Source organism: Solea senegalensis, linkage group LG11, assembly GCF_019176455.1.
Source record: "Solea senegalensis isolate Sse05_10M linkage group LG11, IFAPA_SoseM_1, whole genome shotgun sequence".
Lineage (NCBI taxonomy): Eukaryota > Metazoa > Chordata > Actinopteri > Pleuronectiformes > Soleidae > Solea > Solea senegalensis.
In genome coordinates this window covers 13,461,267-13,482,958 of record NC_058031.1, presented here as the reverse complement: position 1 = coordinate 13,482,958, position 21,692 = coordinate 13,461,267, and the positions used below count along the sequence as shown (strand labels likewise).

Sequence of the window (21,692 nt, the reverse complement as noted above, 5' to 3'; positions counted from 1 at the left end):
TTATTGATTATGAGGCTAAATAGTCAGTCTGGCTCAGTCACTATAATAGATTTAACTGGTTTAGTGGACTGGATGTTGACATGAAGAGCAACATAACAGTATATATTTAAAACATAAGTAATAATTAAATTATACGATTATTTAAAAAGAGAATTACAAAAATGAAACGAATAAGACCAGGTTTTTTTTTTTCCAAAGACCACTTTATTACACAATATTTGAAAACAGATTCTTAGACCACAAAAAGCTCAACCATTACTCAAGTCTCTGTAAAGCAAGGTTGTATCAGAGAGATATCCATAGCAAAAAGTCAGCACCTGAAAAGCATGGATAATTTTCAACCAACTGAAGAGAAATACAAATGCTCACTGAGTACAATGGGCCAGCCACAGCCAACATCTGACAAAAGTAATGCAGGGACGCCATCTACTGGTGTGAATCCAACCCTGACATGGCACGCAGTATTTTCTCCTTACATGACTGAAAATATTTATTTCTCAAGGTTTGAAATAATGGATCTAACACACAATGTCATTTATCAAAAAAAGGAAAATCCCGTCTTCTTCACTAGGTCACATTCTTCTTAAAAACCTGCTTGCAGATTTCCCCTTCACAGTACAACTCCTGAAAGAAATAGGTCACAGAAACATCAAATGAATACAATGCCATGAAATAGCAAAAGGAAAATGACTTGCTGTGCATTATTCATATTCTTACCAGATGTAGTTTGTTGTCTTCAACCCAGTGAGCCCATCCACGGTTGTTCTTCACTCCAGTTTGTTCACACACCAGTTTATTGCCCTCCCATGACACCAGTGACTGCACAGATGATACAAAAGTATCAAATCAATCAATTTTAAATTACATTTCATGTTTAGCAGATGTTTTTTTCAAAGGGACTTACAAAATGCACTGCATGATCTACAAAATATTCACAATCATATATCCCTTTATCCACTTTCCTCCCTACCTTGACATTTCTGTTGTCCAGTCCCTGGGTGAATTCCTCAAAATCCTCGTCCACTCTGAACAAGATGGTGTAGTTTCGGAAGTGGCCAAGAGTTTGGAGGATGTACTGGTCAATTACCTTCCTCAGCTTCAGCTTCAGCTTCAGGGCGATCTTTCGCAAGCACAGGCTGATGCCTGAAATGGCAGAGAACAAGGCTAAAACTCCTTTTTTCTCTCCCACAGCATCTCATGCATACCACAAAAAGCACAGATACAACATAGGCACATATTTTGTTTTTTTTTTGTGTGTTGTTTTTCCAAGAGTTGCAATATATTTCAATAACATTTAAAGTTGCACAATGTTATATATGCAAGCATGTTATATCCCCATGTTGAAACTCTTACATGTTCAGTTTTCATAGGGTTAGGGTTAGGGTTAATGCAAATGTTTTTTATTAGTATTTATCGTAATTCTCTTGGTCTGTATGCACAATGTTTCTATTTTGAAACCCAATTTCCCAAAGAATGAGTAAAGTATTTCTGATTCTGATAATTAAAGTCTTTTTCACACAGAAAATCATGTACTTACCCAGTGCAGTCATTTAGCTCTCAAAGTTGACATTGCTGACGATGTCCCATGTGCCACAGAGACTAGTGGGCATTTTGATGACTCCTTTTCCCCCCCTAAGATGTGCGTGTCCGTGTGTGAATAAAATCTGGTGCTCGCACTCGTGGAGTAAGGAGTTTTGATGCACAGACAATGCTGTTTTGTGAGGTCCTGGAGGCACTAAGTTCAGTAAGTCAAACCTGACCTGATTGACAATCATGAGATGAGGGAGAAGCTCACATTAGTACCACAGTGTAAAGGAAAAACACGGACGTGTCAGACTGGTTCTGCTGTGCAGTTCATTGAACATATTCTTGAAATTGTTTGTTCAGTGGTAAATATTAATTGAATGCACATGCACACAGGCAAGTTGACCTTCATGTTTGGGGAGAGCTTTTCCACTGGCATTGGTTATGATCTGAGCGTCACATAAAAGCATGACAAATATTGAAGTTCAAATGAAAATGATTTCCAAATTGTATTTATATTTTTGTTCAAGCAGGACAAAAATGTAAAAGTGTATAAAAATCACCTGCTGTTTTTATGATCTATTCATGGTCTAGGTGAACATGGCACACCTTCTGACACAATGTGTAAACTAATATTGACACTGGTAGTCACTCAGCCATGAAATGTGGTAGCTATATACAACTCCAGCACTACAAACAAAAATTAATCTGGCTGTTTTGAAGCCAAGACTCTACATGTGCAAAGCGTCCTTCATCAGCACCTGAGAGAAACATCAAAACACGACATCAACTCAAAATACAAACTTAACCTCACTTACTATGCATTTGATTAATAAATACATATTCGTGAAGTTTTGATGTAATCTGCTACCAGTACTCTTGACAATTAAAGCTAATTGCTAATGTGATTAAATCAGTAATGCTTTCATGTCAACAAACACTGCCCTTACAGTGAGGGTGCAATTTGTAAATTCATCTTCTGTCAGGGATTATTATCTGAAAGTAATTATGACAGTCAGCATTATAATTAAAAAGTGTAGGAGTCAATTTGGCACTTTCTTAAGTAGGGAGCTTAGGAGTTTCTGAGTTGAGCGACAATACAACAGTAGCAGCAATGAAAAGCTTGCAAAGTAAAAGACAAAGAAAGATGTTTATTTTACTTCAAGTGAAAACAAATCACTTTCATTTTCTGTTGCAGTGAGTACATATTTTAAAGTGTATTGTCAACTTTGCTCTGAACTGTAATATTCAGCAGTGTTGGTAGGAAGCCTGATGTGATGATTTAAGAAATAGTCTACTAAAATATGTGGTAAAGCATATAAAAAGGTTACATTTGTTTGTTTGTGATCACATTTCAAGCATCTCTAGACATTTAAGTGCCAAGTCTGTTTCACACAAACTTGTGAAGGTGATTCATATGATAGTTGAACTGCTGCTTGGAATACTTTTCCACACACACACGTTTATTCATGGAAAATTGCAACTATGAAAACCATCACTTCACGTCACTCTAAGAAAAATTTATGAAGGCTTGAGTTTGACTGATGAATTGGTTGGGCTGGTTAATCATGCTGATTTTGAAATATCATCCTCCTTAAATAAAAGAGAGATGTAATTTTAAAGATCGGCATCAGTGATAGAAAAACAAATTATATATCATATTATAAAACATGTGTATGTATTATAAAACACATACACACTCAGGTTTACACAGCTATTCTTCTTGATTTACACCATCACATTCAGGATAAGAATATTTTATCAGCTATAACTAGATTTACCATTTCACTTATATGATTTTTTGTGTTTAAAGTTTTTGTTTCGTACTTTGCTGTTGTACCTTTTACATTATAAAGCACTTTGGTAAACCCGGGTTGTTATAGAAACAACATTGTCTTGACTGAACTTGACTTATTTAGGAGACAAGGCCTTGTCCCTAACCTTAGCCAATTCATGTCTAACCCTAACATAACCACAATTCAAATCTTAGCCAGAAACTAGCCAGTTTTTCAGTTTGTTTCTATGACTATCCTAACAAGGTCAGTGTTTAGGTCAGAAAAAGGTGACAAATACAAGAACACACACATACCATTAAAAGAGACTTCTGTGTAAAGTAGGCACCTGAGGAGCTGACTTGTTTCTAAATCACAGTTAACCCATGGGTCTTGTTGTAGACGGCTCAGCCGTGATATCTTCAGCTTGAGGAAGCTCCTGTGTATCTCTGAAAAGGAGCTAGAACCACATCAGCATTTTTCTGCTCGCTCTCTGCACTGTAAAGGTCGCTCTCTTGAATGTAGTGAACCACGGCGTCTGGCAGCAGGTACCTGACACTCCAACCTCGGCGAAGCGCCCGGCGCACGTGGGTGGCAGAGATGTCGTTGGTCACATACTCATGGACAATGTGGATGTTTTTGCGATACTTCCACAGCATGTCTGACTGGTGGATGAACTTGTGGGGGTCATTGCCACTGCGGGTGATGCAAACCAAACCGTGGTAGCCAACAATCTCAACAATATCCTCCTGCTTCCACAGATTGGGTACCCCAAAGGTCTCTAGAACATCAGCTCCACACAGCAACATCAGCTGTGGGCCGTCTGAGCACAGAGAAAACAGATCATGAAGAAACACTTTAGGATATGTAAACAAAGGGGAAATAAACGGGAAATATGTCAGACACTCATTCATCCAGGTCATAATTATCCAAAACACAACGAGCCAGTAGCAACTGGACGTGAAGTTTTTCTTGAAGACGTTTCACCTGTCATCCAAGAGGCTTCTTTAGCTCTGAAACTGAAAAAGCCTCTGACTGACTCTAATGTATGTGTTTTGGATAACAGGGAAAATAATATTTAAAGATAGAATACTGTCTATTTATTTTTGGAGTAGTGTTCTCCCATTAGCCAAAATGTTTCCAACACTCTTTAAATTCACAGAAATCCATATTCACACAAGGTAATGGACTGTTTCATTTAGGTCTAATAATAATCGTGAAGGCTATAATTTAATTTAACTTGACTTTAACACCTGAAACAACAACATGAACATCATAAACACACTAACTCACTCTCCCACTATATACTATCCTGTCTATTACACAGTGCTAGCTGCATGACTATCAGTTACCAGTTATGTGTCTACCGTAAAGCACAGAGCAAACATGCAACCACATTTGAGTTAAAGATTAATAAACCTGTCTAATCTCAGTGTTTACTTTCGATAAATTATAAAAGAGTCTAGTGCTTTGTCAGTAGGCAGTACTGATATACCACTTCAGTTAGAAATACAGTTTTGTGCTCTGCAGACTCTGAAAAACATGTTGTAGTACAGTGGTAATAATCGTCCTGTTATAAACATTGCGTTTCCATACGAGTTGTTGACGGAACTGAACCTGAATGCGTGGCACAGTATGCACCTCTGTTCCTGTGCAGTACATTAATTCCACACAGTTAAATAATTCATGCCACTACTTATAAAAGCATGTAATGAACAGGATGTTTAGTGTGAGCCACCACACAACAACACAGCCCAATTATCCACACATTTAAACCACCGTCTCATGTTAATCAACCGAATACAGTAAACCATGATTACAGAGACCTGATTTGTTGCTGGTCTGAAATCAGGAATTGGAAACGGCAAAAGTGTGAAGGAGGGTTGAGAGAGCAATATCTAATTTGTATATATTATATTGTACATACCTCTCATTTTCTGATGAGATGAAGATTGAAAACAATTCTCCTCTATGCGTCTCTTTTTGGCGTATTTAACTGTATCTGTGTCATCGCTCTTCTGCTCCAGGGCAAGCAGTTCCTCATAGTGATGCCTAATGAAGTTAGTTAGAAATGATCACTAACAAAAAAGTTGAGTTTAAACACATTTTGGTACAGCTATATTCAGGTCGAGTGACCATCTCAAATGAACTAACTAACATGAATAATATTAAATTATGACTTTGATTAAACCCATATGTCTTGACTTAGTAGCAGCGTTGTGGGCAGTATTCCATGATTCGCAGTAATAATTAATAATAACCATGTCAATCTTCTGACAATCATGTCTTAGGTTACTTATGCAGTTATGTCTTCAAGAACAGGAAACTCTTCAATTCTTTTATTGTATACAGTGAATTAACACCACCACAATGTGATGGAAAACTCACATTTTCTTTAACTCAAAAACCTTAACGCTAACCTTAATTCTAATGTCTACATGTATGAATAAGATTCAATATGTTTCAAAGAGCAAGAATGTAAAATGTCAGGAAAGGAGTTTGACATAAATGTTTAACTTTTAATTACACATTTAAAAATGTGTTTTGTGACTTTGGATGTTGCAACAAGGATTTTGTATGCACAAATTACTGACAAAAGAATTACCCTTCATCATAATGTCATTGTGTCATTTGGACTGAAGACACACATCATATTATCTAAATCTTTGTTTGAGGCTCTGCTTGTAAATTGTAAAATTATTTATCATTATATATCTCTGGTAAGGAAAACAATGAACCACAAGCAAATAAGCTCTGATTAAGGACAATGAGGGATCGCGTAATGCCTTCAAGCCATTGGGAGATGTCTTTGGACTAAAAGCAAGAAAGACAACACCCCTGCATTGCAGCAGCAGCAGCAGCAGGAGGCAAAGTGTTATTCTTAACTTACCTGACAACTTTCGCTGTCTCCACCCACTCAGGCTGCTCAGTCTCCCAGGAATCTACAGTGATCCAGTCCGAGTTCTCTGTGGCCAGTTTGGCCATCTCCAGACGATGGGAGGCCTCAACCAAACCCTTCTTTTGATAGCTATCACCCACTGGAGAGATGATGCCTTTCAACACCCTGTACTGACCTTTGACACAAATGAAAAGGGTGTGAATAAAATACATGACTCAAAGTAACAAGCAAAGCAGATTCAGTTAAAACTAGGGCTGCAAGCAACACTGAACAAACCCTTGCACACGCCGTGAATGTTGGGGTGTGGAGTGACCATTGCGTGGCCTTAGAAGGAGGCCACCAATAATTTATGTAAGAGTACAGCAAGTGGAGACTTCACTTTGACAGCCTCAAATAAATGAAAAAAATGATTGTTACTGAAGACATACTTCCTGTTGTCAGTAGGTGGCACAATGAAAGGATTTGTAGGTTTATCACAGGCAGAAGCCTGCAACGTGCTATTCCTGCAAACATACTTTTGGTCACTACCATGGGAACGCAAAATGGCAAAATCCGTTTTTACTATAATCCCTGCAAAATTCATCAAATCGCCAAGAGTCAGATTGCAGGTTCCGCAGCTTCTGATGTGCACACCGAGTTTGGTGAGTTTTTGTGCATGACAAGGCTGTCACAAATTCGCACAAAAAGTAAGTAAAAGAAAAAGATGAAAAGGATGAAAAAGAATATTTAGAGCTGGTGCAATAGGACCTTTGCACCACACTGTGCTCAGGCCCTAATTAAAAAGGAATTTTTTACCCACACAGTATGCACAAGAGTCTTTATATACCTGATGAGGAACATACCAAAGGTGACACATATCACTTGAGGAAGCACCTATGACAAACATTACACTGCTTTATCTACATTTTGTCTTATTTGTTTTTTACTTCTACTCAATGTTGTCTGGGGAATAAATTAATATTTTAATCCACTTTATGTTGCAATGTAACTGCGCTGCTACCGGCACTAACGTTTTAGATCAATTTTTTGCAATATATGATGCATTGCTAAGATTTAAAAAAACAATTAGTGGTTGATACTCATTACTTCTTCACACACACACAAATGCAGAAAAGCACACAAAGTGCTGACCTAATTACTGAGTGCATTTTGGTGTTCAGTGTCTTATCCAAGGACATTCATCCTGACACTGCTTTTAGGTTGCAATACACAGTGACATTTTTGGTTTCGCCCAGGTTTGGTGATTTCTGCAGCGGTGTATAGGTGAATTTCATCTGTGGTAAAAAACTACCAAACCAATGCCATTCTATGCTTTGAGAGCCACACACTTCAATTAATCTCAGCTGTCTTGGAAATGGATGCAGATGCAATCAAAGTATTTCTCAAAATCAGGGCAAATTAAATCCTCACAATGTGCAGCAGCTGATATTTCTAGAAGTGAGAAAGAAAATGTGTCTTGTGTATTTCAATTTCACTCAACCAGTGTCTTCCAGATGATCTCGAGCCAGTTCAAACATCCTCAGGTGCATGTTGGTGATGGGGTTGAAGGAGCCGCAGGCCAGCAGGACCACCTTGGTTATATTGGGAGCCTCCATACCACATTCTGGAGCTGGGTTTACAATTCAACCACAAGGTAAAGAGTGTGCAGTTAGTTTACAGTGAAAGAAGATATTGATATCAATGTGACTTAAAGATGAAATAAAACTAGAAAATAGCTAGAGATATTTTGAATGTGCCTGCTTATTTTTACATTGCTTGTTCTGGTGTAGCAGTTGACATCTGTAATTTTACATTACTTCCTACTTCTATTTCACTTCCCCTATTCTTTTTAATATTACTTCTTCTTCTTATGATTCCCAACAGGCTGTACATGCTGTTGATGTGTAATGCTGCCCTCCACATAGAAGAAATATTTGTCCCAAAGTTCTTTATCGCAGTTCAAAGTTGTTCAACGCAGGCAAAACTTCTCCACCCAACTGCCCTCCCGTCTCCCCAGTCCCACCACCTTCCCATCCTCCCCCAGTTCAAACTTCTTCTAATAATAATTTCTGGCAGGCTGTTCACTGACAGATGTAATGCTATCCTCCACAGTTAGTAATACTTCAGTACAGAGAGACAGAGAGAAACAGTGGCGGCCTCAATATTGTAGTTTAAGTGTGCTAAAACTACAGTATGTTTACATTTGCTGTATGTAAATGCCTTATACCTGTTGTAGTTTCCATGGCTCTGCCTGGGGCAGATCACTCAATGATATCATGCCTGCTTGCCATTAGACAGTCTGTCCAGTATGACATTTTGTAAACATTCACTCTCCATTGTATGGATGAGCATGAAAATTCGATTATTGTATTATTCATTTGATGATTTAAAACAATTCAAATTAAACAATTCTTTCTACTCGAATGAAGACATAATCTGTGGTGTATCTACAATTACAAAGTGACAGCAGCAAGCATTTAATTAGTGGACTGCATGTGCATGTACTTTGCAGAAGTAATGACATTTAAAAAGTTCCTTGAATGCATCTTGAAGCTGCATTACACAACACAACTGTAGATCCGACTTAAGGTCTTTGAAAGCATCTCTAAAGCTGCTTTCAGCGAAAGAGGAGCGAATAACCTCGACGAATATTTGAGTAGCATTTTTTTAGTATGAGATGATAATCTATATTATATATTGACAACTCAGCGATTTCACATCATGGCTCGCAACAGCCTCTGTTCCACTGCTGCCTCCATCAGTCAGTTCAAATGTTTGAAATCCATTATTCGGATGTACTGACCAGCAGCTCCTGTGTCTGCGCGAGGTAAAAATGCTGATTTCCTCAATAAACGTTGGTTCAGGGGAGTGAACGGTTTACAAAGACGGACAAAGCGTTTAAACCTTAGCTTCATCTGTAACCAGTTAACGCGAGACTTACGTTTGCCGCAAAGCGGAACGTAGTAAACGTTCCAGTGGCTTAAATATGGCAGTGGAAGCGAATGGGCTTTATCATATACAGTTTAAAAGAGAGATAATGTGAATATGAATTGTACTACCAGAAGAAACACAGCGATATCCAGTTGCTCTGTGACCTGCTTCCTGAATGGGAGACGTTATGTTCAATAGGTCGGAGCAGAGAACGGAGACGTCACGCGTCAGCCACACCCACGCTGCTGCTGCTGCTGAGCTACGTTCACAAGCACAAACTCCCTCACAGACAACACAAATGTCTGTCAATAACAGCGTTATTGTCTATTGTTAAGTGTCTATTGTTCGTGGACGTTCGTGTGCGCGATTTAGTTGCGTTGTAGTCAAACCTACTGCAAACATTTGACTCATCGCAAGGCTGTTTTACGCCTGTTTACACCTGTTTACACGGTGAGTTCTTTTCTTTTAGCATGCTAACAGGCTAATCGGCTAAACAGCTAGTTGTGTTCAATCAGTACATTTGTGAGTTGCATTTTAGTACAACCATTAACACATAGTTTCTTCAGAATGGTTCGTTTGTGGCTAAATAATTCACAGTTTTGTTGCAATGCTCACTCTGAGGACGGTACTTACAGTTAGCATGTTAGGTTGACGTGAAAGTAGATTTACTGCAGTTCCCCAAAACTTTGTTTTGAGAGGACATTAAACACGTTAAACGTATAGCAAAGCCTCTGATGTCCACTCCCAAATTTGAACGTATGCAAGAATGCAGCACAACACTGAAGTAGATTCACATTTTGTCTCAATTACTAATAAATAATAACGTTAGCATTGAGCTTGTGTTTACTCACATTGCTATTTGGTTTCTATTTGGTATGTGTATGCTTTTATTCTGGAGATACGATTTGATGTCCTGCACCTACTGTAACTTTCTATTTCCATGATTCTTAATCTATGGTATGTGTACTACCAGTGGTACGTGAGTTTCCTCTGGTGATACTTGGAGGAAAAAAATCGGAAATACTGTTCCACTGTATATAGCAGGCTATGTGATTTTTACATTCCCGTGTGATGCCCACCTGCAAGATCTCAGCAGCCCACATTGCCATACTGGGAAGATGATCCATATCACATTCAGCATCTGATTCTTGTCTTATTCTCTGTTTTTCTCTTTCAAAACCTTTTCTTTTAGGCCAGACATATTTAAAAAAGGATGGCTTCACGTGGGAAGTCAGAAACAGGAAAACTGAGGCAGAACATGGAAGAGCAGCTCGACAGACTGATGCAGCAGCTTCAGGACCTGGAGGAATGCAGGTGTAGTAAGGGGACATACTCTCATTCATTCATTTTTGACCACTCTATCCTCCACGTGAGGGTCACAGGGGACTGTAGCCAATCCCAAATGGCATAAAGGAAAAGGCGGGGACCACCCTTGACCGGTCGCCAGTCCATCACAGAGGACGGGGCTGTTAATGAGAACCTCTGCCAAGTCTGACCTGTGCCAGAATATGCAGTACTATGTAGACTTCTTGTGTTTATTCCAGAGAAGAGCTGGACGAGGAAGAGTATGAGGAGACAAAAAAGGAAACCTTGGAACAGCTGAGTGAGTTCCACGACTCTCTGAAGAAGATCATGACAGGAGACATGACACTTGTGGATGAACTGGGTGGGATGCAGCTGGTATGGACAGAGTGGATTGTGTATAATTACTGTTATTGAAGTGACATTTGATGAAAGTAAATTGACTCAGTGATTTGAATTTCCATCGAATGCCTCTATCTTCATCAGGCAATCCAGGCTGCCATCAGCCAAGCATTCAAAACACCAGAGGTGATCCGTCTTTTTGCAAAGAAGCAGCCAGGACAGCTGAGGTTAAGACTGGCAGAGGTTTGTGCAGCAGTGTCTAGAATTTCATGCACAGTTTGGAATTAATTAATCTGTCACTCCCTAATGTGTTAACCCTTGTCCTGACAATTGTACTGTGTGATCTTTTGTGCAGATGGATCGGGATGTCATGGTGGGGAAACTGTCACGGGATGTGCACATGCAGCAGAAGATGGAAATCCTCACAGCCTTGAGAAAACTGGGAGAGGAGGTGAGGAATGCTCACAACAGAGATGTGATGTTTTCTCCACTGCTTCATCTGTGATTCACTGGCTTGTGACATTTAAAGTTGTGACGCTGACTTATTCTGGTCATGTCGGTGTGACTAGTTGCTACAGCAGGCTCCATATTTTTTGCCCTTGTCTTGTTTGACAGCTCACTGCAGAGGACGAGACTTTTCTCAGCGAAAACGCTACAGCGACCCTGAGCCAGTTTGAAAAAGTGACTGCAAACCCAGGTGAGAATAAACGTGTGATTACACAAAAATATTTAATAACACAAATTATTTAGATGAACATTCACATTTATCTTGTTTTCATTCTTTTTCAGGGTCGGAGGACAAAATTATGGCTTTAGCCAGCTCTGGTGTGAACACCAAAGCATAATTATTCCACAAAGTATACATTTTAACTCTGTTATTATCAAAAAAATGTGCCAATTGATTGTTGATTTTGTAAACAATTGATGCACTTCTAGGTGTTGCTGTGAATGTGACCACTTTTTAAGAGTATGTTTTTATATGTCCCCATACCTTTGTAAATGTCTTTTGTCCAGAGTAGTGTACAGTTGTATTATACTGTAGGTTCGAGCAAATATGAAGATGTGTACATAAATATGGAGGATAGTTGAGGCAGTGTATTTCTCAGTTGCTCTGGATGTATGTGTTTGTAACCTTGCTATGATGAAGATGTTGATTTCCTGTGCAAGCGCTGCAAATATTCAACATGGAATGTCATTTTAACTTAACTGTCCTGTGTACGAGGAAAATAACAGAAATGCTAAATACATGCAACACTGCAAACAAAGTGAATGACTATGGTCTCTGGTTGGTGGTATTTGGAGGGAAATCAGGGGAATCTACTGATTATTCCAGGGTATGTGATCAGAGTGGAGCTGAGGAAGTTTGACCAGAGTACATAGAAAATATAATGAAAAATAATAATAATTAGATCTCTCGCTTCATCTTTATGTAATTCACTATACCAGTGTGTGAGGAAGACAAGGATGATAAAAGCAAATGACCTTATTGGTAATAAATCTGCCTCCTGTGAAAAGTATGTTGCTGACATTGCTCAACCCATTTACACCACTGTATATTAACGTTGTTGATAATGGTGTTGCTTCATGAGCTCAATATTTTCTCAGGTGGCACTTGGTATAAAAAGTTTGAGAACCACTGATTGAGTGTGGCACAGTTGCGTTAGTCATTAGGGTTTTAAAAATCACCAAAGGACTAGAAAACAAATGCAAAATCAGAGAGGACTAGATGGAAGCATGACTAAGCATTTAATAAACAAAATATCTGATAAGTTACCAAACGTAAGCCTTTTTATCAAACCCATCAGGCTGCAGTTTGATCTGCCGTGGGTTGAACAGTGAGTCAGGTCATGTGACAGCGTCTAATGAGAGTCATTCACTACAATGACTAGTTAGTGGCCATTCAGATGTGTGGTCGCTTTTCAGATGCAACATAATGCTGGTGTCTGCGCGGGTCACAGCAAGTAGAATATAAACATTTTTTCAGTCACCAGTTAGATTAGCAATTTAGTCATGAGAGGAACTTTTTCTAAAGAACAAGGTATGTCACAATGGAGGTTACACTTTAAAGTCTCTGTTATTTTGTTTACCATTTGTCTAGTATTTCAAACTAGTTTTTAATCAGTAGTGTTCGAGTACAGCATTGTGTTAAAGTGTATTGCATCTTTCAGCTTTTCACAGATCGGAATATTCTAGAATTGTAGCTTCAGTCTTCAGTCACGAAATGTTTTACCTTTACCACCAGAGGGCACTGCTGCTCAATATTTAAGACCATCAATGCTGCAAACACTAGGGATAGACTGAATGAAAACAAGTACACACAGACGTTATACCATCTCTTAATCCTTTATTTTGTTTGCGAGCAAGCATCGACTTCACTACAATTTGCCTTTCAATTGGTAGAAAAGTGAGAGCAGCTCCAACAAGCACAAAGGAAAACATCCAACTGTTCAAAAAATAAAAAGGAAAAAAACAAAACAATACTCAACCTTCTTTCCTTGAGCAAAAGTTTAAAGGAAACAAAAACAAAGTATATATCTGGAGTGGTGTGGACGTGTGAAACGGACCGTATGAGAATCAGTAGTGAATCACGTCACTTTTCTCACTCCAGTCTCACAATCCCACATGGAACGTACACAAACTTGTGGTTCATGCAAAGAAAATTCCCCTTACATCTTTGTGTTATTACAGTATGGCTGCATTTCAGTTTGTTAGGCAGTGACATTCAGTTAATTCAACCAACTTACACTGAGCTCAGGGGCCGATCACAAATCATAGAACCCAGAAAACCGGACACGGAGGAGTCACCATGGAGACGTGACGTCAGAGTCAGCGTGCACATGCCAGTGACCCACAGTCTCAAACGTGAAACTACAGATGAAATGTGTGGATGTGAAGTGTTTGACTGAATGAAACTGTGACAATTTCTCAGAGTCAACAGGCTTTTACTCTTGCGAATTTCATGCTGCCCTCAAATATCATTTCTCCAAAACTCAGGCAATAGGAAACTATTCAAAAATCACCTTCCACTATACACATATACAGCTCATTTAACCGTATTTTACCCTTGTACGCTGCCAAAGCAAATTCATTATGTATTGTGCATCTTTTTAAAGGTGGATTCCATCAATATGAATAAGTACAATATCTATCGAAGATACAACATGGATCTACGTCCTCTACACATCAACATGAACACATGACATCTATGTGAAATGTTTGGTAATGTTAAAACTAGCGGCTGACTTTTGTAAAGTAAAATGTACTCCCCAGCCCCAATGAGAACTCTAGCATTAAACCAACACAAATAAAACAATGCCACAATTAAAAGAGCATGGATGAGTGTTATTGTTAGACCTGCTAATTTCACCATGACTGAAAAAAGGCAAAAGGCACTCCCGTCTCAACCTCAGACTTCTTCTCCTTTTGCTAAGTCCGAGTCATCACAGAGGGGAGACTGTCACTTAATTTCCGACATCTAAAAAAAATAATAATTTAATACAACTTAACTGTGACTCAAATCCTGATAAGTAGCCTGTAAACCGCTGTCAATGAGAGCTCAGAAAATAAATTTGCATGCAAAATATGGGCATCATGATGATGCCGCCGCCGCCACACATTCTGCTCACTTCAATACCCCAAATCTGATTTAATTAATGCAGGTTTAGGAAATGTTTACATTTTACTCATTACACAAAAAACATGAGACTAACACTCAATATTACAACAGTGTCTGAGAGGAGATAGAGGATGGACACAGTTTTCCCAATCAATTGTATAAGCTCATTTATACTAATACCAGAATGAAAATAAGTTTACCAAATGTAAACAAATATCTTATAATAACTCTACAGTACAGTTCCATGTACAATAAAATCTAGTGGTCTACTGCAAAAAAAATAATTTCATTTTCAAGATTCAAACAAGAGGACAATTCATTTTTAACTGTTTCCCATTGTTAACTAAGCAGCCATGTCCTCAGCTGTAATTCATTCGACTACGAGTGAGTCACTGCTCATTTTGCAGTGAGAAACCGGCTTAAAATGCGTCAACTGTACGTGTTATTATTTGAGATTAAATAGCTGAGCCGTGGAAGATAAAGTTGCAACCGAGCAATCCTGAGAAGCACTTCAACTTCACTTCTCTTCCCAAAAATAAACACCAAAAACGACACGATTCAACCAAACGCCACCAAAGCTCTGACTGTTATAAATCTGTTCCTTCCGTACTTTGAAGGGTTTTTTGTTCTCTCCCTGGTTCTGTCAGCACGGCACGACTGAAATGCCGGCAAAAACAGTTTTAAAGCTGCTGAAGATATTTCTCTACTTGTCCAGTTACGCTGGAAGAAATGTCCGTACCCATATTTCAAGATCAACAGTACGACATCTGCTGGACTGGTGTTTGTACCATTCTACACGAAATGTCAACTTATACATTAGCGTTTAATCCCGAGTGGAAAATTAAAAATAAAAAATCCCTTCTGTACAACAGTGAGATCTATCAGGAATGAAATACATGTGACACCTGGAGTGGAGCGTTGCCACCTGTGCAAGCAAAGCAAAGCATATATGAAGCTGAAACCATCCACCACTCAGTAAGAGAAATTATTTTTCCTCCTTGCAAAAAAAAGAAAGGAACGAAAAACAAAAAATAGATACGACTTTGTCACAGAAGTCCTGGGTTACTCGTCGGACATTTTTGTACAAGCGTGATGGAACAGCCTTTGCGTAAATTTAGCAACATGCTACAGCCTCTGTGACACAAATATTCTACATTACATACTGCGTCACTTTAGATATTGGACCCTGTTGAGCAGGCCTTCACTAACACATCGACTAATTACATGGTTTCTTTATATTTACAAAATCTTTTAAAAAGCAATTTATTTCTCTACACATATGACTTTTCAAATATCCTCATGCACTAAAAGAAAACAGGAAAAAGAAAAAAGGAAAAATGCAGTCTACTTGTTAAAAGCGTCATTTTGTTTCACTGTGGACTACTGAGGCAAGAAAACGCGAGAGTTTATAGCGGCAAACAAATCTAAAAAGCATTAAGCGAGAATATACATCAGGGGGAAAACATTTTTCTCAAATTTGAATGTCTTATGTCTGAGAGAAATAAAAGACAGTACAGAAAGTGCAGGGTTGGCTTCCTCACACAGCTCAAAACTAATGTAGGCCAAGTTTTCCTGGGAATTCAAATATAATAAATAAAAAAAGAAAAAAAAAACAGTAAAAATCAGCAATCCGGTGATGACTACACTACACTTGAGTACCACCACTAAGATAACGACAGGAAAACCATTATGATGATGATGAGGGGATTTCTTTCTTTTTAAGACATGAAACTATCAGGAGAGGGGAGTGAAGAACTGAGGATGAGGTTCTGAGTAAGTGTGAGTTGGTGATGTGTGTATGTCAGAGATAGCTTGTACATGTGTGTGTGTGTGTGTGTGTGTGTGTGTGCATGTGTGTCGTGTATGTGTGTGTGTGTGTGTGGTTTTAGTAGGTGAGGGTGGAGTCGTCCCACTCCAGCTGCTGCTGTCTGCTGGCTCCCTGCTGGTCCTCCGGCTCCCCGCCCTCCTCCTCTTCACTGCTCTCTGACTCAGCGCTCGTGATGTCATCTTCCTCCTCTCCATCCTCGCTCTCCTCCTCCTCTTCCTCCTCCTCCTCACTGCTGTGCTGGTCCTCGTACGTCTGAATTGGAGAGGACGGGGAGGTTATTGGTGGGAAGTCACATGCACGCTTTAATCAAGCTAAGGCCGTAGTAGACAACTTGCTGAGTCCAAGTATACATGCAGAGGAAGATCACGTTTATTGGCTGCGCACGCCTGACTCCACCTCTGTAGGTGGCGCTGTATCTTCTCTCTATAAACATTGTCTCCTACTTAAATTTCTCCAACTCCACTCCAACTTAGCATATACATGCAGGTGTACATGCGACTAAGACTGGCTCGATTTTAGTCGGACTAACGTGTTTAAGTGACATTATGACATTACCCAACTGACTTTTAACATGTGCACTGACTATCTCAGACAAGAATTGACATCTTTAGATGTTAATCCTGTTCTTTCATGTGTTAAGGCTCCCACAGTTTAATGACTGGTGGCTGATTCACTGCATGTTTGCACAGTACTGCTTCTACAAGTTAAAGTTTCAAGTATTTAATGTGAAACTACCCTGACACAACAATAGCACGACCCCAGCTTTCTTAAAACTGACTGCTCCCATGTTCACAGTTTTGTTTGACACACGTTTATAAATTATGATATTGTACAATGTCCTTTAATTGGTATCATTTTGAGCATCCTGTCTAGTATAATTTTTAATATTACTACACGTCATCTAACAAGAATACAGCACTATTTTAATTATACCTAAAAGTACGAGAGAAAAAAACATCTGAGAGAGAAATAATAGTTTTCTTCATCCACGCTGACCACAGTCCAAGAAATTAAATCCCCTAATTCACAAGTTACAATAAGATATTTAATGTCATAGAAAAAAAAATCTACTACTCTTTCTGCAGAGATGTGCTGTAACTTGTCCTCTGTACAAACATTGATTCATCAAGCAGATAATTCCACTATGGGCTTTTGGTGCAGCTTTCTTTTCTGAGGTTTCCCCATGAGTCAGTTATAGGATCTCAGATAAATGTGGGACACTGTCTGGGCTGCAACACGACCACATTCTTTTTGTAGTAGTGAAATTCTGTTTGCCGACATGTAAACCCTGTCGTTCTTTTGTAGTTTTTACCTCCATGGGGTTGACAGTGATGGTGAGAGCCGAGTCGTCCCAGTCCATCTCGTTCTCTTTGCCGTTCTCCTGGTCCCTCATGGTTCGCTGGTGTGCAGCTCGAATGCGGAACACGCCCAGGATGATCATAAACACCAGGAAGCTCACACACACCACAATGACAATGGTGGCGGCGCTGGGAACCACTGTGAGGAGGGAGGCCAACAAACAAAGACAGACAAACACAAAATGACAAAAATGTTCAATTTGCCCATGGTCACACACTCACATAAAAACCCTCTTCTAGATTTATAGATTTATGCGTGGACGCGCAGCCTCCACGTCTGGCTGAGGACATCTCAAGGACTTCCGTTTCATTGTGAGCCAAAGCCGATATTAATGGGCTCTTGGTAAACTGCAGTTTAATGCTGTTGTGTCTTTGTTTAAATAGCTTTGCCTGTCTCCTGCCAGCCTGATCCACTTTGCCCCGTCTTAACAGCAAAGAGTCTGTCTTTTGTAGTGGAAGACTTAGTCGGGGGACAAAAAGAAGATTATACAAGCTGGAAAACAAAAGGCTGTGTTCTGATCGGTGTCGGTACAGATGTCACAGACAGCACCAGGGATTGAAATAGGTATCCTCAGTATCAGTCCGATACTGGCCAAAATCACTGGACCGGATATTGGACAGATAAATGTGGAATCCGATACAATCCCAAAATCCTATATATCACATGCTTCACTATGTACTGACTGTAAACATCAGCAAAATCATTTTAGCTGAGTCATGTTTGGGTGTCATTGTTAGAATTGGAGAATTATGTCTTTGAAATGATGGTAATGTTTTAATGGTTTAAATGGTAATGGTGATAAATGGTTTAAAATGACACTATCAGACTAATATCAGTATCAGTATCAGTAGATACTCAAATTTGTGATATTGGTATCAGACACAAAAAAGTGGTATCGTCCCATCCCGAGACTGCACTCAAACTCTAATTTCTTGATTTGTGTCAGTATTCATTTTTAATTAATAGACATCTACAGCATAACAAATACACAGATTACTACTATGATTATGTCTGCATGTATGAGATTTTAACTGTAACAACTAAGTAAAAAACTTTGAGTGGAAAAGTGGATTCACAATTCAACAAGTGGTGACTGTTATGTCATGTTTTCGTTTTGTTTTCAATCAAGATGTGTGATTTGGTCTTTGTTTTTGTCTCCTTGAACATGATGATCAGTTCCCCAGAATTACTAAAAGGCTGCTAATTTGTTTTGCGACAATATTAAATATAATCTGGATTGATGATCCGTTTTTAAGTAAAAGTCTGGCATTTCCTGTTTGCCGTACCTGAGGCCTGGTGAGCGTTGACCAGGTTGTGACCGGTCAGATCCACAGAAGCGTGATGGATGGGGTTAATGAAATTGGGCTGCACCATGGCATTGTTAGCATGCTCCACGGGATTGGCCGTGTGGATTACATTCACCTTGAGGGAACAGAAACAAAATCATACATGTAAGTAGGTGTTTCACCTGACTCAAATAATTATGATTTACAATTTTATTGAGATAGATTTTTAATGTAGTTCTTTAGATTCTTGAGCATAAACAGATGAAGACTTATGTCCGTAATCAACCTTCATTTTGGTACAAATCTGTAAGCTTTCAGAAAAGATGCACACATATAGATGAATGTGCTATTCTTTATAAAACAAAGGATGAATTGAATCAAAACTGCCTTAGGATATTGTTGAAATGTAAAACAATTACAGTGTACAATGTGAATTGACAGTTCAGTACTAATAAGTACTTGTGTAAGTTCTCTAAATTTTTGATTTCCCCAGAAAAATAAGCCACACCCTTTGGCCTATTCCTTTTTCGGTTATTTTAGATGCCAGTAAAGTACAGCGGGAAAAGAAGGGCTTGACCTGCAAATTCCAGTTGTGAGTGCGTCAGTGTAGCGCGGCCTAACTGACGAAAGCTCAGTCGTACCTCAACCTTGAAGTCGTTGCTGATGTAGCGACCGTTGAGCTCAGAGCAGACCAGTTTGAATTTCCTGTCAAACAGAGCCTCAGTGTGCCAGTTCTTGTAACGGATGAGGTGCAGGACCTGCTCATAGTTGGACATGGTGTTCACACCTGGAACGCACAGAGGTGAGGTTGTGTCAAAAGTAAAGCAACGGGTTAGAGAAAAACAGTGATGTCATGGAAAACAAGGTTTTTAAAGTGAATCCTATAATGAATGTGGTTGGCAGTTTCAACACCTGCACACACACACAGAGTTTATACAATGTTAATGTTTGTTTATTTTTGAGGACTTGGGATTCTCTTTCTATGTAGTTAGATGTTTTGTGCTCTGTACCTGTGATGACAAGGCCCACGTTAGAAGAGCTCATCTCCAGGCTGCGCTGCTGCAGCTGGGACATGTCCACGTCCAGGCTCTCATGCTCCCCGTCCAGCTCGTCTCCCACCACAGTCACTTCACAAGTGTCCAGGTTGTGCATGATCTCCTCTGACACCACTGTCTCTTGGACTGAATGAAAACAGGAGGAAAAAAAAATCCATCAATAATAATCCATTTCCACAGTTTTATGGTTGTCTGTTGTGCCCGTAATGTACTAGTCTTCTTTTGGGGATCATTGTGACGTGTTAACACACACAAATACTGGAATCCATTGGTGCATTTAGAAAAATATGCTATTTCAGTTTCATATCTCTTCGTGTATATATTAAATTATAAGTCAGATTCATATATAAGTCAGAACAGAGGGAACAAGTAAGCAGTCTGTTTTTATAGATTAGACAACACAAAGGTATGGTGTGAGGGTTTGCAGTTGAGAACAATGAACTGAAAGGAGATGAGCAAGAATCCTGATCAAGAACATGTACGACAAAAATACAGTTAGATTTTGACATCTGTCCTTCATCATGAACTCCTGCAGGTTAATCACAAAGTGTTGTAATGGTATTTATTGTTTGTTTGCTTTTTTAAAGAAAAATCAGCAGTGTCCATTTTCAGTAGTTGTCTTAAAAAAACAGATGTAAGACACATAGAAGACGCTTAGACACATGCAACTGGAAGGAATTTTATCTTTTATCTTTTTTGTCTTATTAATTTCCCCTTTAAAACAAATTACTATGACATTTATATGACAGTTTTGTAACTTCTGACTGGGTGGAAGTGACTCCTAACCATCTACTGTGACATCTCTTTTGTTGATTGTGTAAGGTGTGGCAGGATAATACAAGTAATATCAATGGGTCCCTCTAAGCCCTCGTGTTCAATATGTCCTGCTGTACACCAAAGGGCATTGTATCTCCCTGTATCTGTGTCACACACATTGCACCATCTCTCCCCTTTCACTCATACACAGCCCTAACAGATGGCATGTCTGGTCAACTGACCCCTCCCATAAAGTAGTAAACATCTCTTTTCTCACTGCCTCCCTCTCCCTAACCCTCTCTCTGTCCAATCCCTTCAGCATGCAGACATAATCCTCAGGAGCTACTGTATGTCCCACACAGCCATCAACTGTACAATCACTGTGGTCAACGAGACGATTACATATGTGGCAACATTATAGTACAAAGACAGCAGAGTTATGTGAAAATAGAAATAATCTACAGAGTCAAATAGATCTACTCATTCCCTTTAATGTTGTCAGGGTTTCTTGGGTGTCCCCTGTGCACTTTTCTTACCAGTGGGGTCATCATCAGCGCCCTCTGTGGCTTCAGACTCAGCATCTGCTTCCACTTCGCGGGTGATGGTGCTCACGATGCGCAGCTCGGGGAAGAGCATCACGCCTTCCTGGCTCTCAAATTCCGCAGCACTGCGGGCAAAGTGGTCAATGCCGCTCAGGCTGATTTTGGGCTCTTCAGGCTGCAGCACCATCACGTAACCCTCAGCATCTGGCACCGTTACACAGGAATCCTCGTTGAAGCATCTGGAGGAATGCATGACAATTGGGGGAGGATATATTACTGAGAGGGAAGATTAACGGTTGATAACAAACATGACTGTTGAGAATGAATAAACATGGGCTACCTGAAGTGCTAACTGTGGGGGAATGATCAAGAAACCGACTCGCAAACTGCAGCGCAACTCTAAATATAAAACACTCACTGCGGTTGTTTTTCTGCATTCATTTAGATATAATAGCACCACCTGACAAGAACACAGTGGTGGTGGTGCATATTTGTGCATTG

The 21,692-nt window shown here is 39.4% G+C and overlaps 3 protein-coding genes and 1 pseudogene across 7 annotated transcripts in view; 1 reads left to right on the top strand and 3 right to left on the bottom strand.

The window, feature by feature from the left end:
• Positions 1-196: 196 nt before the first annotated feature.
• On the bottom strand, positions 197-2,698 carry LOC122777701 (annotated as a pseudogene).
• Positions 2,699-2,979: 281 nt separating this feature from the next.
• LOC122777698 (nicotinamide/nicotinic acid mononucleotide adenylyltransferase 1-like) lies at positions 2,980-9,317 on the bottom strand. Of its 2 annotated transcripts, none has more exons than XM_044039098.1 (5): positions 9,234-9,317; positions 7,676-7,804; positions 6,187-6,370; positions 5,224-5,348; positions 2,980-4,119 (listed from the first exon to the last, which is right to left on the bottom strand). In XM_044039098.1, exons 2-5 carry the CDS (start codon positions 7,788-7,790, stop codon positions 3,719-3,721), a joined length of 825 nt encoding a protein of 274 aa, XP_043895033.1. In that variant the 5' UTR covers positions 7,791-7,804; positions 9,234-9,317; the 3' UTR covers positions 2,980-3,718. The 2 variants fall into 2 exon arrangements, with proteins under 2 accessions (XP_043895033.1, XP_043895032.1); XM_044039097.1 differs by lacking the exon at positions 9,234-9,317 and adding an exon at positions 8,978-9,188.
• Positions 9,318-9,335: 18 nt separating this feature from the next.
• On the top strand, positions 9,336-12,014 carry lzic (leucine zipper and CTNNBIP1 domain containing). The gene is made up of 7 exons (XM_044039099.1): positions 9,336-9,555; positions 10,298-10,419; positions 10,650-10,785; positions 10,894-10,992; positions 11,105-11,200; positions 11,365-11,446; positions 11,539-12,014. Exons 2-7 carry the CDS (start codon positions 10,319-10,321, stop codon positions 11,592-11,594), a joined length of 570 nt encoding a protein of 189 aa, XP_043895034.1. The 5' UTR covers positions 9,336-9,555; positions 10,298-10,318; the 3' UTR covers positions 11,595-12,014.
• Positions 12,015-13,076: 1,062 nt separating this feature from the next.
• Positions 13,077-21,692, bottom strand: part of clstn1 (calsyntenin 1) — a 33,734-nt gene continuing 25,118 nt past the window's right edge. For all 4 annotated transcript variants that reach the window (XM_044039092.1, XM_044039095.1, XM_044039094.1 and 1 more), the window contains 6 exons: positions 21,186-21,430; positions 19,849-20,019; positions 19,480-19,625; positions 18,839-18,974; positions 17,506-17,690; positions 13,077-16,445 (listed from right to left, as the gene is read on the bottom strand). In XM_044039092.1, coding sequence (XP_043895027.1) covers positions 16,251-16,445; positions 17,506-17,690; positions 18,839-18,974; positions 19,480-19,625; positions 19,849-20,019; positions 21,186-21,430 — 1,078 coding nt within the window. In that variant the 3' untranslated portion in view covers positions 13,077-16,250. The remainder of the gene's footprint in view (positions 16,446-17,505; positions 17,691-18,838; positions 18,975-19,479; positions 19,626-19,848; positions 20,020-21,185; positions 21,431-21,692) is intronic.